The sequence below is a fragment of the Rhinolophus ferrumequinum genome, chromosome 11 (genome assembly GCF_004115265.2).
Source record: "Rhinolophus ferrumequinum isolate MPI-CBG mRhiFer1 chromosome 11, mRhiFer1_v1.p, whole genome shotgun sequence".
NCBI lineage: Eukaryota > Metazoa > Chordata > Mammalia > Chiroptera > Rhinolophidae > Rhinolophus > Rhinolophus ferrumequinum.
The window spans coordinates 50,603,849-50,628,532 of record NC_046294.1 but is presented as its reverse complement, the minus strand read 5'-3'; the positions used below and the strand labels follow the sequence as shown (position 1 = coordinate 50,628,532).

At 35.6% G+C, this 24,684-nt stretch overlaps 1 protein-coding gene across 1 annotated transcript in view; it reads right to left on the bottom strand.

Annotated features, from left to right (window-relative positions):
- The window catches only part of UVRAG (UV radiation resistance associated), a 273,971-nt gene that overhangs the window by 79,598 nt on the left and 169,689 nt on the right, over positions 1-24,684 (bottom strand). The window contains exon 12 of the mRNA XM_033120283.1: positions 24,426-24,591. Within this exon, the coding sequence (XP_032976174.1) occupies positions 24,426-24,591 (166 nt within the window). The remainder of the gene's footprint in view (positions 1-24,425; positions 24,592-24,684) is intronic.

Below are 24,684 nucleotides of genomic sequence, written 5' to 3'. Positions count from 1 at the left end.
GGTGGGGAGGACATTTCAAGTTCCAGAATGGTGTTTGCTGTGGATTAATAGGAGGTAGCGCCCTCTAGCACTAGAGTCAAGAAGAGCCAGTGAGCACTGCCAAAACATGGCTGATGCTGGCTTGTATTTACTGAATATTTATTCCACATTAGGTACTGCACTTAGCACACATTATTCACACAGTACATGCAACTCTCCTATAGGCACAATTGTTGAGGCGCCCCGGTGACAAAGTCTTTCCTAACACTCAGCTACGACCACCAATCCTACTCCACTCCACCTGACCACTGACCTGAGTTTGGACTAGTCATTAGTCTCCCACGTGTTCTTACACAGCCCTGCACTCTCACTAACATCATACCTTTTACACTGTATTGCAATTGCTCGTTTATGCCTTTGCAGTATCTTCCACAAGAATGAAAACCGTGAGCCTAAATCTTCTTCATGCTGTATCCCAGTTCCCACAGTATAATGTCTAGAACATATTTATTTGAGGAATGGAGAAAGCAGGGACTATAGATGGAGGGATGGACGAGAATTCCAACCCACGTCTGTTTGACTCCAAATCCTACGCTTAGTTCTACACCACGGTTCCCCCACCCCAGTAATAATCCCATTCTATAAACTTCACTTATTCAAGATTTCCATAAAAATTTGTGGGATTTCTTCATCCTACAAATCACATGTTCATGAACCAAATTATTACCAAATTTATCAGCTGATTTTAATAAGCTGGCACCTTGAAAATCACCAAATGTAGCTTTTATCTGACAGCATTTTGGGTTTAGCACTAAGTCGGAAAGGCAGAGATTGTCGACACCAATAACTACAGACCTCATTAAAGTCCAAAATGTAACTTCTAAAGTCCTAGTAACAACATTATATACATTTATCACTTTGGGGACTTATATAAAGAAAAGTGGATAAAAGATTTGGAAGTAAATCCACACGTTTTTGAACTATCCACTTAATTTTACTAAATTGATTTTTAACAATTATGTGCATAAATCTGTCAACTACGTAAGTTTTAAAGGTTAATTTTAGAACATCTATCAGAAAGCCTAAAAGCTTCTACCTGCTTTCTAGAAGTCAAAGCTCAAAAATCACATAGATAAGTTAACTAAGTCGGTTTTTTTAGAATGATGTGCTATCTAGGAATTCCACATATTCAGAATATATATGAGAAAGACGTATTTCAGTTATGAAACTGCACAAGGAATCACCTCCACTCATCATTTTACCCAGTTTCAGAGCACAGAAAGACAATTTAGAGGTCCCTGAAGTTACTGTGTTTATGTATGGATTTCACAGGAGGGGGAAACTCCAAGGATCACTGACCCGACAGAAAGCAGTGCTAACATCTAGGTTGTCATAATCAATCTGCTCTAATTATCAACAAGTTTTTCCCATTTCTGACCAGTCATTTGGAGCTGACCTCTGACAAGTACTTACAAGTCATCGAAATCTCATTTTATTTTACAGCCTCATATTTGTTATTGGGCTAATCTTTACCTGTTCTACATCACACAACAGCTTAAATATTTGAATGGCCCAGCAATAAATTTCCATGGTCCCCTTGGGTCAGTCAGATGTTAGCTGTTAAGTAAAGCTAAAAGGATCTATGCTTCATAAATTTCCTTCAGGGTCCACATTTGCTCTTACAGGCCAGGCTTTCAGGCCCAAACATCTTTATAGCTATGTGCAGTGATTTATTAACTCCTCTTTGTTTTTATCCAAAAAGATCAATCACATATGTATCAATAAGCTGGTGTGCTGGTGACTGCTTTTTATTGTACATATAACCACCTGCCTTTAATACAAAGTTGAGTCTAAAGCTTTTGTAAGCTCTTGCTGGATTTTAACAACCTTCACCTGTTTCTAATTTGGTAGAAAACATATGGTTTAGCTCTGCTATTTAGTTCTAAGCCAGCCTTTCCTCTTATGGACCCAACAATATAAAGGAAAACAAATCCAGGGAGCAAAAACCTAAATTTGGAGGATGTTACACACACACACACACACACACACACTCACACACACCACTTACTTGCCCAATTACTTCCAAATAGCACTTTCAACAAATAACAGGAATAAATTATTTTCCAGTTATGAAATTATTACCTTTCTTTGCAAACAATTAGACGCATCCTACATTACTCCCAAGGGTTCTAAGGATTATGTTGAAACTGCAAAAATGAGTGTTTAATCTCAGGACCTCAAAAAAGGTAACAGCCATGTCTAGCGGCCTATGAGGTCAGGAAAGAGAGTTCCTATCTTTACATTCAGGAATCTACATTTGGCCAGGTGAAACCAAGACTTGCTTTTCCCTTGCCTTATCCGGCTCTAAATTAGCCCAAACGTTTAAGAGGCAGGGTGCCAGCAGAGAGAACCACCACCTAACCCAGCATGGTAAAGTCAATATTAAAATTAAGAGTGTCTGGGTCATAGGGCAGGGAGGAGTAAATCCTCAGGAAAAAATGACTAATAGCAATGTCTAGGAAAGGCAGAGAAGTCAACACAGCCTCCCACAGCTCTCTCAGACTGCTTTCCTACACACATTTACTTTTCCAGTCATGGCGGGACACCACTGGCTACAGCTGCCATTCAATCTCCCATTCAAACTCCTCCCATCCTCTGAGGCTCAGTGCAAATGCTCGATCCGCTCCGAGGCCTTCCCTAAGTGCCAGATCAGAAATGATGGTGCTTCCATAAGGTTTATCAGTAACTGTCCATCATTTGGAAGGATGTAATCACATTAGGCTTTGTTTTACAATCACATATTTACATGTGTCTCTCATCCAATGATCTACCATAACAGGCACTGAATAAAATGTTCACTGAATTGTATTAGATTGGTTTACAAATAAAAAGGTTTGTATAAATAAAGCAGACTTACAATTAACATTTTTTTAATCAAAATAATATATGTACGGATTTAAAAAGTCAAATTGCACCACAAACCTGATAGTAAAAACATTAGTTTATGTGTTTATTAGTTACTACCTCAATTCCTAGACCCCAGAGCCAATCATTCACCACTTTAAGCTGTTTTTGTTCCTTGGTATTTACTCTACATATATCTAATAGTCTATGTTCCTGTTTCTTGATTCAATGGTTTTAAAAATAATCTATAATCTACTGACAACCTACTGGGGAGGAGGAGGATTTCTCTCTCTTACACATTGTTTCCCCATCTCGCCGCAAAACCCAGATTCCCCTTTCTTCCCATTCTCTCCGTAGGGTCGACGCCACAATTTTTGATTAAATCAATATGCAACGTTACAGTGGTATAGCTATGTAATTATTATTTTGAGCTGAGCCATGTAATGCATATTTATTTTTTCCTTACTTTTAAACTTGGTTTTTCCTGGAGTTAATAACCATCTAATTTCTTCAATTGTTACATTTATTGATGTACCTCTCACTAATTCATTCCCTGAAAGGAATGAAAATTCCCTCTCACTACAGTTAAATAAATCAGATTTCACTTTTTCTTGGAGTCCTTCGTTCTCCTGCTCTCTAGGTCAGTTGAAGAGCTGACCTACGATTTCCCTTTACCATCATCCTGAGATCCCTTCGCTTCTCTGCTGTGTTGGATCCCTTCTTTTCCTTGAATAATGTTTTCCTCTTCCTTGGTTTACTCCCTTGATTAATAGAGCACATCCTCCAGGAGCTTCCTAGGAAAGGTGCAGAGGTAGATTTTTTTTTTTTTTTTAGGACTTTCATGTCTGAAAATTCTTTTTTTCTACCCCTGTATTTGATAGTTTGACAGATATATAAATCTAGGTGATAGAAATAATTTCCTACAGTATTTTGAGGGCACTGTTCCATTGCTTTCTAGATTTCAGAGTTGTCTTTGACCAGTCAGATATCACGATTGCTATTCTTTTGTATGTATTTTTCCTCCTCTGCAAGCTTTCAGAATCTTCACTTCACCTCCAGCATTTCAAGAAGTATCACAGTACCAGGCACTCACTGGGCTCTTTCAGTCTGAAATCAAATCTTTCAATTAGAATTTTTCTTATATGATTTCTTAGGTTTCCTACCTTCTTTTTTTCTCTGTTCTTTTTCTGTACTAACTGTTATTTGGATGTTGAATCATCAGGTATTTGAAGAAAGCCTCTCCTTTCTTATCTTTTCTAGTTTCGATCTCTGCCTTTCAGCTTTTTTTCTTCTAGATTTCTTCAACTTTACCTTTTAACTTTTTGTCCAATTTTTAAAATTTCATCATTTTCATCACCAAGCTTTGTCTTTTTAATGAATGCTCATTTTTAATACCATCTTGTTTATGCTCTTGGATGTACTCTTCCCTTGTCCTTTGGAGGATATTATGAGGTTTTTTTGTTTTATTTTTTAACTTTTGCTTTTGATTGATCCCTATATTTTTTCTTTTCTCTACATATCTTTTTTTATTATTTATTTTGGCTTCTATACTTTGTGTGAGATGTCTCCCCGAATATCTGATGATCCTTGGCTGACCATTCATTTTTAAAGGTGAGGCATGAAAAAGCTCATTGAAAACTGCATGAATGGGATTACTCAAACGGCAAGTTGTGCTCTGGGGTGATCAGCGGGGGCTTGGCAATTTCCCTGGGGGAGGTACGACTGGAAGATGTACTTTCTCTTGGATCGATCAATTCTCCATGCTCTTATCGACTTTGTACTTCATTCACTATGTAGACATTTACTTAATTCCTCTTTTGGGCTGGCACCTTTGCCCTCAGTTATGCAGGCTGTCCCTGAATCCGGGGTTAGTCTGGTTCGACCTCTTAAGAGTAAACCTCAAGTTCTCTGCGAGATGAGGTAGCTGCCTGAGGGAGGGGTTATTAGGGTACTCTGACTTCTAATACAGACTTCCCATCATACCTGCCTCCTCCTTAGAGATGCCTAGCCTCCAATTCTGAGCTTTTCTGGATTTTTACAGCATGGATCAGCTTGCTTCTTAGCTTTTCCCCTTGCAGGCTCTTAAATTTTAGTTTTTCCAGTCGCTAAGTCAGTCGTTACTCCTCCATCTGTTTTCCAGTTTTCACAATTTTGTTGCCTTCTCTTTTCACTTGAGGTTGCTTCTCATATTCTTTTTGTCACTATGGTTTTATGCTTTTTACATTTCAATCCCTGTACTGTTATTTTAGTGTCATGTAGGGGAGAAAAGACAAGTACATTTGTTCAGTTAGAAGTCTGAAGTTCATTAATTATGATTAAAACAGCAGCTTCTTTGGCTTTTTCTATGTCAGGCTCTTGGGCTGTGCTTTGCATATATCATTTCATTTTTAAAACAACTCTAGGGCAGAAACGGCTGATTGGTACCCAACACTCACTCTCTTTTTCTGTGGTTAACAGAATCCCTAAAATTTAGTAGTCCACTCAGAAGAAACATATCTCAGTTTCTTGTGGAGACGAGAGAATGCAGAAGTCCTCACGGGGGGAAAGGAAAGGCTGCCCATTTTCCTGCTGGCGGAATGACAAGCATCCTATCCCAGGAGGGCCACACCCCAGGGATGGCAGAGCACAGAGCTTGAAGGAGCCTGGATTGTCTGAAGCATTTATGGAATTGCCATTGAATTACTGATTCCTGGATTTTTATGTGCAATAATAAAATTTTATATGTTTAAGTCATTGTTAATTTGAGGTTTCCATTATACAGACAAACTCCAGTTTAATATCATTTCCCCAAATTGAAGCTTGGAAAGTGACTTGCCCACAGTTGGGGTGAGAAGGAGGACAGCTAACGCAGGTCTTATACCAAAGTCTATACTTGTAACCACAGGCTTTTTTCAAATGATCATATCCTAGAACCAGATACACACACATGTCATCATTTGAGGGTTGAGAATGATTACTGTCCCAAGAAAGAACAATAAAAATTTAGGAGTCAGAGTTCTGCTCACGCTTCCACCCGAGGCAAGAGTAATTTGTTTCATGAATTTTACTTAGCTACATGATGGGAACAAACATGTTTTGAATCATGTAAAAATGGTTATAAAAGTTTTTCACCAAATTTGGGTATAATGCTGGAGTAATCTAATTTAAAATGTAGACTTTAACGCAGACATATAGGAAGTTATCCTAAAGAACATGAAGATAGGTACCAATATACGAAGGTGCTCTTTACAAATAAAAAACACAGTGCTTTCAAATATAAGCCGCAGAGTGATCACAGCAAATAAACCCCAGTGTTTATTAAATGAATAAAAACCAAATTGATTCTTGATTCATTTGCTGAGAAGTATTTCCCAGTTGCCCTTCAACTAACAACAATCATTCCCACATTTTTGTTCAGGATGTTTCTATAACTCACCTGGCACTCACTTTCCTCTTTTTAGTTTTAAAGGTATTTTTAAAATAAAGAATAATGAGCAAATAACTACATAGCCACTACCTATACTTGACAATTGGTATTATTTTGCATTTTTTAGTTAAAATAAATAAAACATTACAGATAAAGTGAGCCTCTGTATTCCCTACCCTACTAACCTTCCTACCTTTGCCACGCTTTCAACTTCAAGTGACAGAAAACCCGAATCAACTGATTTAAATTAGAAGAATGGAGACAAACTAGTTCCAAAATTGCCACACTCAAGAGTTTAATGACCTTATCCAGGACCCAGGTTTTCCCATCTTTCTACCCTGCCATCCTTAGAAAATTGTTTTAGGCCCATTCATGGTCATCAAATGGTAGCTACACTAGTAGATGACAGACTTTTCTCCTATGTGTCATATGTATACATATACATAGTGCCAAAAAAAATGTATGCACATTTTAAAAAAGGAAAAACTGTATTAAAATTGTAATAATATATATCGATAACAAAAGATGAATACAAGTCACGTTTGACTCCTGCAATGACAAGAGGTGCTCAAAGTGGTTACCATCAGTGTAATTTAAATACAGTTTTTTCCTTTCTTAAAATGTGTATACATTTTTTTGGTACCCCTGGTACACACACACACACACACACACACACACACACACACACCCATAAACTTTTTATTATTAAAGTATAACACACAGATAAGTGCAAACCCACTGAATTTTCACATGATTAATACTCCCATGAAACCAGCACTCAATTCAAGAGATGTGGAAGACAGAAGAGAGGCAGCAGCCACTGTGGCTGAAGTTAGTGGTGGGCAGTTACAGTAAGAGACAGACATAGGGCTGCCTGCAGATTCCATCTGGTCTTTGTGCTCCTGTTCTGCATCTAGCTCTTGTTCCCAACTGCAGGCCCTGCTGACAAATAGTGACTCCAGCCCCCTACCAGATGCAGTGGCAACAGTTTTCCATAGATGTCTCCACCTGCTCTCCTTTGGGGTTCCACCCGGCAGCTGGCTAGCACTTCCCGGCCTGAGTTGTCCACCTGCACTGAACTTCTGAAGGGCTCTTAGCGACTTTCTCTGATCCTCCAACTCCCCCTTTCGGACTCTTCTCCAGTTTCTCCCACAACTGTGTGATAACTTATGCCTAAAACAAACCCCTTACACCGTAACACTCATGGTGACTCTGCATTCCTGATTCAAATCTGACTGATGTAATATCCTTTCATTTTCTTTCTTTCTTTTTTTCTTTTTAAATTGATATCCTTTCATTTTTTTCATTGAGCTGTTTCTTGTAATTACTGAACCAAAAGTTTTTTTATATTGTCTGGATTCATACCTTCTTTCCTCCCTGCCTCCCTTTCTTCCTTTTGCTATTTATGAGCTGAAGTTTACACTCACTAACTTATAAAAGGTCACTTTATTGAATCCTGGCAGAAAGAAAGGGTTCTCCTCTGATTTTCTGGACAAAAAACAAAAATCTCCAAAAAACATTCTGGCAACTTATTTACTTTCAGACGAACTAATTTCTCATGTACTTTCATATAATTGTTGGTCAATCTTCCTCGGGTTGCATTAATGTTTATGATCTCCTTCTTAAGGTTAAATAACTTCCACCAATCCCTGCTTGCCTACTGAATATTACTCTGTTTTCTCACTATTTCAATCTTAACACTGCATTTTCCCCCTTCATTTTCTTTTTTAAAATTAAATTAAATTTTATTAGTTTCAGGTTAACACTGCATTTTTAAATCCATGTAATATCCCTCTATTTGCTGCAGATCTAGCATTGTTATTTGCATACTTTCAGTGAGCCACTATCGGCCAAAACTCTCCTATTTGGTTACTGGCAGAGAGCATCTGATAACAGCACATGGAGAAAAAGATATTTATAATATACCATAAGAGAGAATTTCAAATTCAATAACAACTTTAAAGAAAAATATTACAAATATTACAACAAATCTGAGTACTATAAGAGTTAAACCAAGTATGTATGTATGTGTATCTATTTATTCAGATCTTTCATGTACTTCATTATCATTTTTATATTTTTCACTGATAAAGTCTTTCATACTTTTTATTAAATATATTACTAGGTACTTATATTGTGCTCATTTTCTATTTGGTTATTGCTGGTATATAGAATCTACTTGATTTTCATGTTGATTTTATATCCAACAAATGTGCTATATTTTCTAATTCTAATAGTTTGCAGATTCCCTCACATTTTCTACATAACATACATATCTGCAAAAGACAATTTTGTTCCTTTATTTCAAATATGTAGAGCTCATCTCTTTTCTCCGCATAATTATACAAACCAGGACCTCAAGTACAATCTTTTATTATAAAGATTGTAACTGGCATCCTTGTATGCTTTCTGACTTCAATGGGAATAGTTTCACCATTAAGCCTAATGCTTGGTATAGGCTTAATAACCATTCTCTAGTATTTTAAAGATATGCCTTTCTGTTCCCAACTTTTAAAAGTTGTTCACAGTATGTTCTTATGATTTTGCAATCTCTAAGTCTCTTTTTTGTTGTCATAAATTTTCTCTCTTTATTTTTTTTACTCAGCCACTTAAAAAAAAATTTTCCTTGCCATTTTTTCTATTCTCTATTCCTAGAATTCCTCTTAGATATATGTTGACACCTCTCAATCATCCTCTAATTCCTACAACTACTCATATATCTTTTCATCTCTCTGTGTTGCATTTTGGGAAATGTTTTCATTTCTAGTTTACTGTTCACAAATTCTCCCCTTAAGTGTGTCCAGTCTACTATTTATCTTTCAAGTGTTTTTTTTTTAGCAAATAGATTTTCCTTCACCAATATGACCTTTTTAACAATTAACTACTTTTTTTTTGAGTTACAACTGCCTGTTTCTGTTTTGTAAACTCCTATTCTTGTTTCATAGATGCTATTTCCTCCTTTATTTTTGAGAATTCTTAATATACTTAAGACTTTCTTTTCCAGATTATTTCAATTTCCTTAGGTGTATATTTTCCTATTTTTTGCTCCCCTGACCACGTCTTTGGATTTCCCCTTTGAATTTTCTGTCCCCAGATGCTTTGTAAAAAGATTAAAGTGGAAAAGAGTCAAGTGCAGGAGCCATAACCTTCAGTAAATGTATGACTCCTAGATACAGATAATAGACAGGGCAATCCTTAAGTGTTAGCTATGGTCCGGTTAATTTTCAGTATCATCCAGGAGTTCAAGCGTTTGGAACGCCATAGAGAGAAGAAGAATACTTTACTCAAAAGACAAGTAATGAACAGAATGATTGGCTGAGTTCTGAAAATTCTATGCTTTCTTAACATCTGATGTTGCTCTGTGAGTATGTATGTGTGCACTCAGGCATACTCACATGGGAAACTCATGACAGTGAACCATGTATAGTATTTCTATTTTAATATTTATAATCTTTTAGCTCATTGGCTAGTTTTAAGTGAATAAATGCTAATTATTGTTCCTCAAAATGAGTCTTCTCAAACAAATGTGTCCTGATATTAGCATATTTTTGCAGGGAATGAGCATTGGGTCATTTAAGCATAATAATGTTATTTTTCACTTGAAAAGCCAAACACTAAGATAAATATTCTAAGCAAAGTAACTTTTAAGTTGGTCCTAAAATTTTAAAAGTACTTTCTAGTCAATTATCAGGCCTTTGTTCTTAATGACAAAATGACTGCTAAGACTGGTCCCAAACCAACTACCAACCTTACCTTTCTCTGCTCAAAATGAGATTGTGCTTCCTGCTCTCCCAGGGGGATAGCTAATAAATCTTGTAATGTGTTCATAAGACAAGGGAATGTCAGGTAAAGAAAGGAGTGTTACTGAATAAAAGGAATGAAACAAGGTAATTTTTGTTATCTTTCAAATGAGACAATAAGCTTAGATAATATGCTCGCTTTCTTACTTATATCTGTTCTAAAAACATCTAGCATAAAGTCTATTCATATGGTAGACATTCAGTACCATTCACAGAATTTATTTTAAACTAATCATTTATTTAAAGAGAAAAAATTGTTGTAATAATTGAGGCTGTTCATTACTACATGCCAAAGACCTAGAACAATGTCTGTCACGTAGTACACATTTAGTAAACATCTGATGAATTAATGAAGAGATGAGCAGGTTTGTGTGTGCATTTATACTTCTGACACCATGAACATTGATTTTAAATTAGCATTTAATAACACAAAACTGAGTTAAGTGTCTATTCCAAATTGTATACTAAAAAAATAGGTAGGTTCCCCTCTCTAAATGATACAAAATGGGAAGGGAAACCTCTTTCAATTAAATATTACCAACCTGTGTCCTCTTAGAATGAAATACTACCAGGCATTTCCCCATGAAATCTCTGAGCAAAAATAATATGCCATTTACTAAATTACCTTTAAACCAACTTATGAATTTCCCATTTTGTGATTTACACAGAAACCACAAATAATACAGATTCCAGAGAATTATAAATGAAATTCGTGTATCTCTCACACAGAACACTATTTAGCAAATTCAATATTAGGAAGGTGCTTCTAAAAAGTTTTTCCTCTGGTAAGTAATTTTTTTAAAGCCGGAAATGACAAATTTATGCTCCTGCACACTGAAAAATAAATATTCCCTGCATGGAATATCTTACAACAGAAGTTGTCTCAATAAATTCATTCATCATCTACACATTTAAAAGAGTTTTAGTATAGGTGTCAATCAAACTCCAAGAGCTGCCACTTCTCATTACTTTACCAACCTTATATTTACACAAATTAAAATAATAAAATGCACCAGTTGCTTATTGGTATGTTTAATTAACTTACCGCAGTAAATTCCTATAACTAACTACAGTTAACACTTCTAGTATTTCATCACTAGACTCTCCACATCACAAACCTGGGAGCCATCATTTATATTAATGGGAGTTACTAACAAGCATCATGGGAAAAATTAATTCTTTTGTAAGTCCTTTTAAAAGGTTTCCAATAATATAAATGAGTAGCACTCAAACTTTGAGGCATTATTAACATCAATATTTGTTCAAAAGGAAATATGGAGTACTATTACTATAAATTTAAAACGAACCAAGAAGCAAGAATTGATGTATAAAACTAATACAAATTATGAAAAGAAGTAACCACTCACATCAACCTTGTGTTAAGGAAGGAGAAAGCTGTGTACTAAGACACATATATTCTAGTCTTAAAGGAAGTAGCTTTAAAAAAAAAAAGAATAGTAATGAGGATGCTGAAAGGAATACTACTACAAAAAGAGAAGAGGGACTTTTCAAAAATTAAATACTAGCTATATAATTGTGAATAATTCCAATACAGAATAATAATGGTACCCAAGAGATAATTTGTTTAATTATCTATATAATACAGACACAATAAATATTTGTAGAATACATATATGTAAAAGCTACTAGAGTCTTGTATGTAACTAGGAGTGAGGTTGTTAGTTTGAGAAAGGTTTGTGCAGATTTCACTGTATTGTCAATTGCTCCTTGAAACAGATGAACTAATCAAAACTCTCACAAAGGATAAGAGTTCCTTTTCCTCTCTATGCTCACCAAATGATGCCTCCTCTGGTGTTTATTTGCATTTTCTTGATTACCAGTGAGGCTGAGTATTTTTTCTTATGTTATTAGACATTTAGTGTTTGTTCTTCTGTAACAGCTTCTTTATATACTATGTCCATATTTCTATTGGGTTGATTGCTCCTTTTCTTAGTGATACATAAACGTTTTCCTTGTATATTCTGGATACTAATCCTTGGTTAATCTATGTGAGATATATATATGATCTGTGGCTTGCCTTTTCATTTTGTTATGGTTACTTTTGCTATAAACAAGTTTTTTGTTTGTTTTTTTACTGAAATCAAACCTGTGAAACTTTTCTCATATTATGGTCTGTGTGTCTCTGTGATTATTTAAAAGATTCTTTCCAAATTGAAAGCCATGGACTTTTCAAATTCTAAAACCTATGAGTCTCATTTCCACTGTAATAAAATAAGATAAAAAAGTACAGGTAAAAGGGAAAAAAATTAATGTTTTGAGTACTATATACATTTATTCCATGTGCAATGGTAATTTTATATAAACTTTCTCTTTTATTCTTTACATTTCTCTAAAGCCATTATCTTCATTTTCAGATAAATGCACAAAGGCTAGTGAGGTGAAGAAAACTGGTTCAAGGTGTGTTTGATGCTGAAGTTCTTTCAGAAGAGTAAAATGGGAAAGCAATGGTTTCTCCTTTCCTAAGTTTAGAATACACGATTTTTATTATTTAATTGTCAATATGGTTTATCCCTGCTAGGTAGTTATATATGAAAGCAACTATATGTTTAAGTCAAATTTATTATATTGGCTTATAATAACCAGTTTGTGATCTAAAACACTTTATGAAGATGTATTATTATGTTTTGAATAAATGAGTATATACTGATAGTGACCATAAAGCTAATCATCTTTGAAAGCAATTTGTATTTTTACATAGTCTAAAGATTGAATTATTATATAAACTTATCCTTCTTTTATCTATGCCTGAGAGAAAATCACTGAGTAACTTAAAGTGAAGTCTCTTACCAGGCAAAAGGAGAAAACGGAGGCTCTGGCCAATGGAAAGGTGCAGTACCTGCTCTGTACCAGTGTACGCGGCCTTCCTTTGCTTGGACAGCTCCCATCCTCGTTCACACTCAGCAACTCAGATGCTTAGGGGCCTCTTCTCGAGCCTTTGCTGGCTACCCCCAACTCAACCCCATGCTGACCTCTAAATGGCCCTTACAACTCTGACCAGGATTGTCTGCTGACTTGCTGTCCACCCCGCACGCCACTTCAGCAGCTGAGTCATTTCATCTAACGCCAGCATCTTGCCCGGTGACTAGTATGCACTAGTCTTCAATACATAGTTTGACTTTGTTGTGATTTAACTATACATGAACTCATTCTTATACCAATTTTTCATTTTAAGGAATTAGGGAAGAAAAACTCTATGAAAACCAACCGATCATTTAATCTGATTGAGAAATTAATACGTTTGTTGAGGTGATCTTATTAACTGTAAATTATCATGGGGAAAGGCATAAATATGGCAGTGACTACCTGCCATATTTTAACTATTTGATTAAAAGAATGACATAAATTTGCTTTACAATGATCCAGGACACAACTGCTATCCTTAGAAAATTGTCTGGAGAACTATTATAATAAGATACCTTGGAAACTAAAATAATTTCACGTCTACCTAAAAATAATTTTCTTATTCTTTCCATCCATTTATTTCTCCAGAAAACCAAAAACTCCCACAAATCACCTAGTCCAAACTCTCTGGCTTGATATAATTATCTTTATATCCCTCACTGTTTGCCTACCAAACATAAATAAATAAATAAATAAATAAATAATCAAACCTATGAGAATTAAAGGAAAGAATGCTGCTACTTTCAAGGTAACATCAACAAAATAAAGTCTTATTTATTAAAGTCAATGATTAATTTGTGTCAGAACCCAAAGCATCTATGCTGTCATATGATACGTATTAATAGACTGCAAAAGGCCAGACCATGGACTACCTGGAGAGCTCCCTGATGCTCTGGGCTGGGGGGGCCTCCTGTTCTCGCGGATTCTAATCATGTAACCATTTTTAACCCCTGACATAGCCCACTATTAACTAAATATATTATTCCTCTGCCCCTCCAGCCCTCAAGCATTACCCTGAACCTCTATTCTGATTCGAGTACACTCTAAACCAGAAAAGCAGTAAGTTCAAGTTAGGGTCACATGTCAGAGTCATCTGGTTTTCTTTTATACCCCACTGTCCCATTCCATGACTGTATTTTAATTTAGTTGGTTGCAGAAAGCCGAGATGACAACAATGGTAGAGAAGACTTCCTCCTCCAGATAATAACATCAGCACTATAAAAGCACACTTCATTAAAAACAACACATACAACAATATACTTCCAAGTGTCAGCGATGAAATTGCTGTACAATTACTTTGGACTCATTCTCCACATTCCCCCCCTCTCCGTGGAATGCCTAATCTTCACAAGGTGTTCATTTCCTGTCTCACCCAGCAACCGCCTTCTGCAGTTTTATTTTGTGGATCGCTCCTTCCTAACGTTCCACAGGGATTCCTCAGTTTTAAATGTGCTCTTTGCTCTCACTCCTGAACACAACGCCATCAGCACCGCTGCCTGGCCTTGGATTACAACAGACACAGAAGTTAATAGCTTGCCATAGTCCTAAGGGATTGTATGAAATAATTGTCCTGGCCAGAGCATCTAGAGCTGCAACTGTGGGCTACAGGGTGGAGTGTCAAATTACCTAATAGGATTTGCAAAAACTGAACATCCCTTTTGCCCTCCTAATTCAATTAAACAAAATTTTATTGAGTGTCTACACAATACAAGCCTCTGCAAGGCAGTGGAGTACGGTTAATGCAAAGTAAGATGCAGTTTCTACACTGAAAATATTTCAGTCAAGAATAAGGCAAACAAGTCTGTATCACGGGGTTGTTGTTAAAATGAAATAAGTCTAGAGATAAACACATTTCATTTCTGAGATAATATATATATAGTGAGAGAATTGTTGATAGGATTACCAAAGGATATGAGCGTACACCCAGCTATGGGAAATCAAGAAAGAAATTATGAGGAAAGTTGCAGGTAGTAAGGGAAGGGCTTTATGTTCTCTTACTAATTTTTATCCCAGGCAAGGCATTTCAGGTAAGCAGAAGAGCATGGACAAAGAGTATCAAAGTGGAAAACAATAGTTTGACTAAGCATAGGTTATAAACTAAGAGAAAACTGGGATAAGACCAAAAAAAAAAAAAAAAAAGTAAGTCGCAGGCCAGGCTGGGAACTATTTAGTGTGAATTTACTTCAGCATTCAGTGTCTTATAGCTTCTAAGGTACAGACACTTGCTTGACTCATTAGTAGTTATTATGCAGTGAACTCCTTAAGTACTTGCAGTAAAAGAGACAAGCCTTCAGACCCGCAATAGCTTTTCCCCTTAAACTCTGGGAAACTTCCTGAGTCTTCTTCATTTACACCACTGACTGAAAGGTGATGTACCTCATGGCATTATTACAAAACAAAATCTAGTACTGTGCCACTAGGTTGCCTTTAATAAAATTTTCCTTAACCTTTTCTTAGGCCCACCTTTCCTTTCAGCACCTAGAAATAGTAAAAAAATTACACAGCTGCCTGGAACTCCTGTTGTAAAACTCAACGTATACATAATAGTAGTTGCAAAAATTTTATTGAGCATCTTCTATATGCCAAGCACTGTGCTTCATTTAATACTCATAATAACCTAGTGAGATAGGTATTCTACCAGGTGAGCTAAGATTCAGGGAGGACATTTCGACAGTCACCCGGTGATAACAAGTGAAGCCAACGTAAGTCCAAAGTCTTAAATAATTAAAAATTAAAAACAAACTCCACCAAGTTTAAATAAACCTACATAAGAAAGAAAGAAAGAAAGAGGGGCATTTTGCATTGCCCCTTTTAGAGGAAAAAAATGTCGAGTGAACCAACTGATCAATGGGATTTAAATAATTGACATTTTCAATGAGAACTAAACATAGTGACTCTGCTTAACATGTAGGGATTCACATCGTGGCATTTTTCACCAGGGAGCTTTCCCTAAATTGCGCAAAAGAGTTCATTTTCATATACAGACCCATTTTGATGAACACATTTCTTCTATCTCCTAAATGCTTGCTTAAAAGTACTATACCTACAATCAGCATGCTATCTTCTGGGCTTGCTTTCCTCAGTCAAGCTTTCCAACAGTCACTTTCCATATCAAAGTGAATGTTTAGTTAACTTGCTATAAGACCTCACTTCATCTTTCAAGCTGCTTCTCCATTTGTGAAATGAAGGACTGAATTACATGACCTAATAATATTCTGTCTGGTTCTAAAACACAGTAAGTCTACAATGCTGCATGGACATACTTTTTTTAATCTTCATTTCTGTCCTATGGTGTACCCTTAGGTAGTTATAATGGAGTTGGACTACAGACTTTTTGGTGTTTTCATATGAACAGATATTTTTCAACTTAGATCACATTCCTTTAATCAAATGGAAAATCTGAAAGAACTAATAATTTCATTCATTTCAGTAATATGAGTCACCCTGAAAAATATTTGTTTGATTATACTGTTAAGTTGCACAGCAGGAAAAACAGAAAACCAAAGCATTTGGTACCCCTGCTGCTTCAACCCATCACTTTCACTGCTCAGTTTAAAGGTTTGAGAGCTTGGCTACTGAATGCTCTGAATGCCAGCATCTGAGCAACAACCTGTAACAAAATGAAGACGAAAGGTTATAAGAATGTTCTAATTTATAGGATAAACAGGACAACAATTGAAAACTTAAGCCTAAGCATGATGTGAAAGTCTCCCATTTCTGGAAGGAAGCCATCATACTTAATTGGATGCCGTGAAAGCAAACAGATGCTAAGTTAGTGAAAACAGCAGCCATTTCTAAACTCAGCTGGACTAACGAACAGAAGCTGAGGATTTCTATAGGAAGGAATCTATAAGTCTAAATATAAGAGGCTGTCAACAGGTATGTTTAAGAATGCCTGACACAGGTAATAATAGAAGTGAGGGGTCAGAATTACAGCAGTCTGAAAACTACAGCAGTCTGAAAACATGTATGTTTTCAATATAAGCCTTATGCCAACAAAATCCCAGGTGCCAGTCACTATTTTTACAGAGAATTCACTTCCTATGCAAATAATGTTCAAGGTATTCTAATTGCTTCAAGAAGACGCCATGAGAAAACAATTTGCATTCATTTATTCAAGAAGGCAATGTTGCCAGGCCACAGAGGTGGGCTGAAGGAACACAGACACAGGGAATCCATCTACTCACTGCCACTCTGCAAATTCCTCTGTCTCTTCCTTCCTGGCCAAATGCAACCCAGTTATACTGAAGAGGAAGCTTCATAAACATCCAGACATACTAAGGTGGCCGCAAGAGAAATAAAAGACTCGAGTAACAGGCGCGAGGCCTACCTGTCCAGCCAGCCCCTTTCTATCTAACTACGCACGACCACCTTATGCACCCGGTCACAAAAAGGTGGTAGACCATTAAAACAGACCATTCCTTCTCTCATGTGCATCAGATCCACATGCAGTGACTATGATCTGGACCCAATATTATCTGATTTGGGACACATCACATTTTTTGAATACTCTGTAATTTCTGTCTCTCATAAAAATCAGAATCAGTCAGGTGAAAAAGGCAACTCCTGGGGTTTTAGTCAAGATCTTCCATAGGAATAAACATAAGTGCAAAAAGGAAATGGAAAAAGCAGCATTAACATTTCTCTAGGTTCCAATAATTCTACTACAGAAAAATAGTTGACCATCTTTTAGAGATGTGCAAAAGCCTGGTCGTGGACAGGCCAGGAAGTTTCACAAGTGCCTTCCAATTATACCACTCCCTATTTCTCCTACTGGGGATAAAACAAAAAATTTCAGACATCTTTTGAGGGCTTGAAAAAGCCATATGCTCTGACTAGCTATGTCCTACCTCGATGATTGTTTCACTAATCCATTCTGAATGTATCATCTAACAGACAGCTAAGCAGCACAATAGCAATGACTAATACATTTCATTTCAGAAATCACTTTAAAACCTACTTTTCAGTCCTCAGTGAAAGAAGAAATAAGGAGGAAAAGAACATTGCAGCTGGACTCTGGTTACATTCCTTCGTGTTTTGTGGTCTGAGCCTCAAAATGAAATGCAGCAAAGATTTCAGAGCTTCCCTTTACAGTGTGCAGGTGCACAAGAAATGGTTTAGGCAAGTCATCAGTCCAGACCCACGTTCCAAACAGGCCAGACAAAGGAAGGAACGAGTTTCTACCCGCAGCAAAACTGGCTCAACAGGGCTTTGAACTCTAATATTTCACGTGCCAATAATAGCCAGAGGAGGCAGGCACTCGCGAAGGACAGAGGATGAGGATTCCTAGGCCTATTACATTAAGTATAATTTGTCCAATGAGTCATTCAATTCCGATTTTCCATCTCCCATGGAGACCTGATTCTACCTAATACCCTGCAAAAGTTTACATCAAAATTGACATACTCAGGAGAAAAGAAAACCATGTCTAATCTGCTCTTTCACTGATCCAGGGTAAGAATAACTGAGAGGTAGATTCAATTAACAAGCATAATCAATAAACGTATCTTTATTTGTATATTTCTACATCCATGTTGTTCCAAAAAGGCTTTGAAGTACTTTACTAAAGTACATAAAACCAGCTAAAATATTTGATAGTGCATAAAATCTAAGATGGCATCAATTATGAACTACATCACTAGCTTCTATACCACTAAGAAAAGATAAATGCTATTAATCATAATATGACATTAATTATAAGGTGCATCACATTTTTAGCAATATTCAAATGTCAAAAATATGTATAAAAGAATCAACAAAATATAATATGCTTTTCTGTAAAAGGGAAAAAACAGACGTATTGCAAAAGTAAATGCAAGGTTTAAAAGGTTAAAAATAATTGCAAAAACAGTAATTACTTTTGCACCAACCTAATAGAATATAAAATTAGTTCACAAAAATGCAATTCCTGTGGTTCACCTGGTGGCCAAAGAGAAAAAGGGGAACATAATCACCTAAGCATAGCTGGCTTTCCCAGATTGTTTAGGAAAAATCAGTCAATCAATAAACAAATCATTGCTACAACTCACATTGAGGCACACTACCTGGAGTTGTCCACATGCTCCCTCACGAGTTAAACTACGCAGCTGATCTGGAGAAAGAGTATTTATCATTTTGAGGGACACTCTTGCCTCTAGCTCCCATTTTGCTGGAGAAATATCTGGCTGGTTATTTGTTTGAGGTCAACATTATTGAACAACCAGGAGATGTGAGAGGCAGGTTTTATAGTATCAAAAGGATGTAGTGATATTGATGATTTATGTTCATATAGAATGTTTTATGTAAAATAAATGTAGAACTTCCACCACAAAACAAAACAAAGAAAGGATATAATGATGACTGACTCCTGTGGGAAGATATAATTGGTTTGTTTTCATAATTTGCCAGCTGGCAAGGAAATAAAATTCACTACTCAGGAATAAGTAATAATTACACCTCCTTATTGGTGGAAAAGGCGGGTTGTATGGAGAGGGGAACTTATACACAGAAGCAGACTGGGGCGGGGCTATTCAATGCCCTCCTGGTTTCACCAGATAATCAAGGCAGCAGACAATATTGACCTTAATTTTAGGCCTTACACTGTAACAACTCAGAAAATGGGAGAAAATATTTGCGAATGATATATCTGATAAGGGTCTAGTATCCAGAATACATAAAGTAGGTTTACAACTCAACAACAAAAAAGATGAACCCAATTAAAAAATGGGCAAAGGACTTGAATAGACATTTCTCCAAAGAAGATATATACACGGCCAGCAAGCACATGAAAAAATTCTCAACATCATTAGTCATTAAGGAAATACAAATCAAAATCACAATGATATACAACTTCACACCAGGGAATGTAAACTGGTGTAGCTGCTGTGGAAAAGTTTTGCAGTTCCTCAAAAAATTAAAGATAGAATTACCGTATGACCCAGTAATTCCACTCCAAGGTATATATGCAAAAGAATTGAAAGTGGATGCTCCAATAATGTTTCTACATGAATGTTCATAGCAGCACTATTCACAATAGCCAAAAGGTGGAAATAATTAAAATGTCCATACAGATGAATAGTTAAACAAAATATGGCATACACATTCAATAGAGTATTCTTCAGCTATAAAAGTGAATACAGTACTGATTATGGTACAACATGGATATACCTTGAAAACATCAGACTAAGTATAAAAGACCCTTAAACACAAGGTCACATCTTGTATGATTCCATTGATATGAAAAATCCAGACTAGGTAAATCCATAGAGATAGAAAGTAGATGGTAGTTGCCAGGGGCAGGGGCTAGGTGGAGGGATAAGGAGTGACTACTCAATGGGAACAGGGTTTTCTTTTGGGATGATGAAATGTTTTGGAACTAGAGAAAGTTGGTGGCTATACAACATTGTGAATATACTAAATGACACCGAATTGTACACTTTGAAAAAGTTAATCTTACGTTATGTTAATTTCACCTCAATTTTTTATAAAGAGAAAAGAAACCATACCTGTCCCCGTTTGTCAAACTTATACATTCCAGGATCTCTTTAAATAGTTTTGAAATTCAAAGGAATACTTCAGTTATAATCAATCAGTGCCTTTAAAAAGGCACTGGTTTAAACTATACATGTGCTCCCTGCCCCAACTTACAAGCTGAGAGTTACTGTCGTACCAGATACAGTACTAAATTCTTCACTGGTGCCTACCAGTCCTGCCTTTTCTCTTGCAGTTTCCTAAATATAGTGGAGGATATTCATTTCTTCATGCCCACGAACACAATATTCTCTGTATCTAGAACAGTGATTCTCAACTCCAAATGCACATCAGAATAACTTCCAGGAACTTCTGAAAAATAACTCAAATTTGGGCCCCATCAACTGAATCAGAATTTCAGGGGGAGAAGCCAGGTAACTGAGGGTCAGGAGATCATTTACAAAACTCCCCAGATGACACTAATGGGAAGCCAGGGTGGAGAAAAACTTACCTAGAATATTCTATAATCCACTTTCCTTTAGCCAAATGTACAGTTTTCTAAACTCCAATCACTCATGTATCAGTTTTGGAAAGTTGTATTTTTCTAGAAACTTAGCCATTTCATTTAAATTTCAAACTTATTAGCATAAAGTTGTTCATAAGATTTTATCTTTTAATGTCTGTATATCTGTAATGTCATCTTTTTACCCTCCATTTTTACTGGTTATTCTACCTGTCTACTCTCTTTCTAAATTAGTCCTGCTAAGGGTTTATCAATTTCCTAATTTCATAGACTAGAACTTTTGCATATATTGTTTTTTCCACTGTATAGTTATCCATTATTTTCTGCTTTATCTTTATTATTTCCTTCATTCTACTTTCCTAGGGCTTAACTAACTCTTCTTTCTCTGTTTCAGAAGGAGGCTTAGATGATTTTGAAATCTTTGTTTTTTTCTAATATATGCATTTGAGGGTGTAAATTTCCCTCTGAGCACAGATTTAGCTGCACCTTACAAGGTTTCATATGCTATATTCTCATTCTCATTCAGTTTAAAATAACTTCAAACTTCCTTTGTAGTTTCTCCTTTGATCTGTAGGTTACACAGAAGTATACTGTTTAATATTCACATTTGGGGATTTTATTATTGATTGCTTATAAATTCGACTGTAGTCATTAGACATATTGTGAATTATCTGAATCTTTTTAAATTTGTTGAGGCCCAGCATAATCAATTTTAATAAATGTTCCATATGAACCTGAAAAGAATCTATATCCTACAAACTTTGGTGCAATATTCTTTATCCATTACTTAGGTCTAGTTTATTAATTGTACTCTTTAGGTCTTTTAGATTCTAACAGATTTTTTTGTCTGCTATTCTAATAGTTAATGAAAGGAAATTTAAAGTCCCCTGCTATGACTGTGGATTTCCTTGTAGTTCTGTGAATTTATGATTTTCGGACCATATGTATGAAGGTGTGATAAAAAAAAAATATAGTGAATGCTGCTGCCGAGTACCAGCAACACAAAGGCAGGGATCATCATTATGGGAAGCGGCGTGTTGTACCTTAGTAAAAGAGTGTGGCAAGTTTCAGCTTGTTCAGTGCAGTCAGTTGGGTGTGAGCTATGGTTGAGAGAAGGTGTGTTTTAAAGTGTGCTGTAAATCATCCTCCATCATGACAACACTCCGTGTCACAAAGAGCTTCTGATAATTTCTTTCAAATGGCAATTTCTTTCAAATAAAAATATTAAGGTGTGTCCTCATACATCTTATTCACCAAATCTGGCACTGTGATTTCTGGTTCTTGCCTAAAGCCAAAATGACCATGAAAGGTAAACGTTTTGAATTGATTCAGGACATCGAGGCAGCCATGACAGCACAACTAAAGACACTCACGAAAGAGGACTTCCAGAACTGCTTCAGAAAGTGCCAAGAACGATGGCGAAAGTGTGTTCGAAGCAAAGGGGAAAATTCTAAGGGGGGTTAATGGCAATGTGTCTTTTAGTGTAATAAATTCTTTTTTACTTAAACATTCACCGTATTGTTTGATCACACCTCATATATACTTAGAATTGACTGTGTTATCATAAAGTGTCTCACTTTATTGAAATTGCCTTAAATTTCACTTTGATATAGTAGCTATACTAGCTCTCATTTGGATAATGTTTGTATATGTCTTTATTCACTCTTTTATTTTCAGTATTTCTGTGTCCTTATATTTGAGGTGTTTCTCAAAAATAGGATGAGTTTAGTTTTTTATTCAGCCTGACAATCTTTATTTTAAGTAGAATATTAATAACATTCACATTTCATGTAATTATAGGATAAGTTTGGGTTCATATCAACAAATTTACTGTTAGTTTTCTGTTGGTTCCAATTGTGTAATGTTCATTTTCCTTTCTTTTCTTGCCTTCTTTTGGATTAATCAAGTATTTAAAAAAATTTTCCCATTTATCACCTCTATTATTTTTTGCTTTTAGAAAACAACTCTTTTAGGCGTTATGAGACCATAACATGCATCCTTGATTTATTAGAGTCTCATATAAATTAGTATTTTACCACTTTCCAGACAATGTTAGGATCTTAGAGCACTTTAACTCCATTTCCACTTACCAACTTTTGTGTTAGAGTCATGCATTATAATTGTAAATACAAAGGGTGCTAAAAAAATGTACAAATTTTAAGAGATGTTATCTATCTATTACTTTTCGAAGTTGAATTACGGTAGCAATGTGTAGTATGACGTTTGCTCAAAAGATGGCGTTAATCAAATGAATGCTAGTGTCATCCGTTGTATCACAATTTTAATACAGTTTTTTCCTTTCTTAAAATGCGTATACTTTTTTTGCATCCTCTGCATATTTTATGTATATATATATATATATATATATACACATATATATAGATATTACACTAAATATGACATTGCTATATTTTGTAGTCAAAATTAATTTAGATATACTCGTATTTACTCTTTGTTCCTTCTTGCATTTCCATGTTTCTATGCAAGATTATTTTTATTCTGCCTTTAGTTATTTCCCTTGGTGTAAGTCTGCAGGAATGCATTTTCTCAGTTTTGATAGTGTGAAACGTCTTTATTTTGCCTTTACTTTTGAAGAATATGTTCACTGAATAGAATTTTAAGTTGGCAGTATTTTCTTATAATACTTTTTAAATGTCACTGCATCACCTTTTGGCTCCCAATGTTTCTACTGAGAAATTAGCTTTCAGTTTTATTATTGCTCTTTTGATGCTTATTCTTTTTTCTCTAGGTACTTTTAATATTTTTACTTTGTCTTTAGTTTTCAGCTGTTTTACTATAATTTCCCTAAGTATTTTGGCTTTGTACTTATTTAGTGTTGTAGTTAATGCTTCCTGAATTTCTAGGTTGATGTCTTCCATCAATTTGAAAAATTCTGCCATTAACTCCTAAAATATTGCATTTTTCCTACATGCTTTCTTCTGCTTCTCTGTGACTTCAATTATATAATAGCCCTTTTGGTTGTGCCCTACATATGTCTATATAATCCATCTCTTTTGTTCTTTGTGCTTTGGTCAGAATAGTTTTTACTGACCTATCTTACAGTTCACTAATCCATTTTTCAGATATGTATAATCTGCTGTTAGGTCTCTTACCCTTTTCTTGGTTGTCTTTCTGACAAATATTTTACCTATTTCCCTTGTTGACTAACAATAAACATGAATCACTGCAGATATTATACTTGTCCTCACAAAAGCAAATTAAACTTAAATGAGTTAATTTTGCTATCATTAGCAATATTAACAAGTACAGGAGTTGATCCATTATGACCTAAATGAACGACTACATTCTATTTAAAAGAAATAGACCATTTTACAAAGGATATACAAAAACTGCTGCAATGTAGGTTACATTTTCTGTGTTTAACATAACCCATGTTTCATACTGGCTTCATGTTAAAAGAATATTTTAAAAAGATACTTACTCTCTCTCCTTTTCTGTCAGCTTGTCATTGATATTATCTTTGATTGTTGATCTAGATCCCTTATGAATTATAGGATATCTGAGGGGCACTTGCAGGAAAAAGGAAATCATGGAGACCAAATGTGCAGTGTAACCAAGGGCAACAGCAATGCTTCCATCATCTTTTGCTGTTAAATTCAAAAGCAGAGGAAAAGAAAACAACTGTTTACCTTACAAAGGTAGCTATGAGATCATAATAAATCAATTTCAAAAGATTTTAT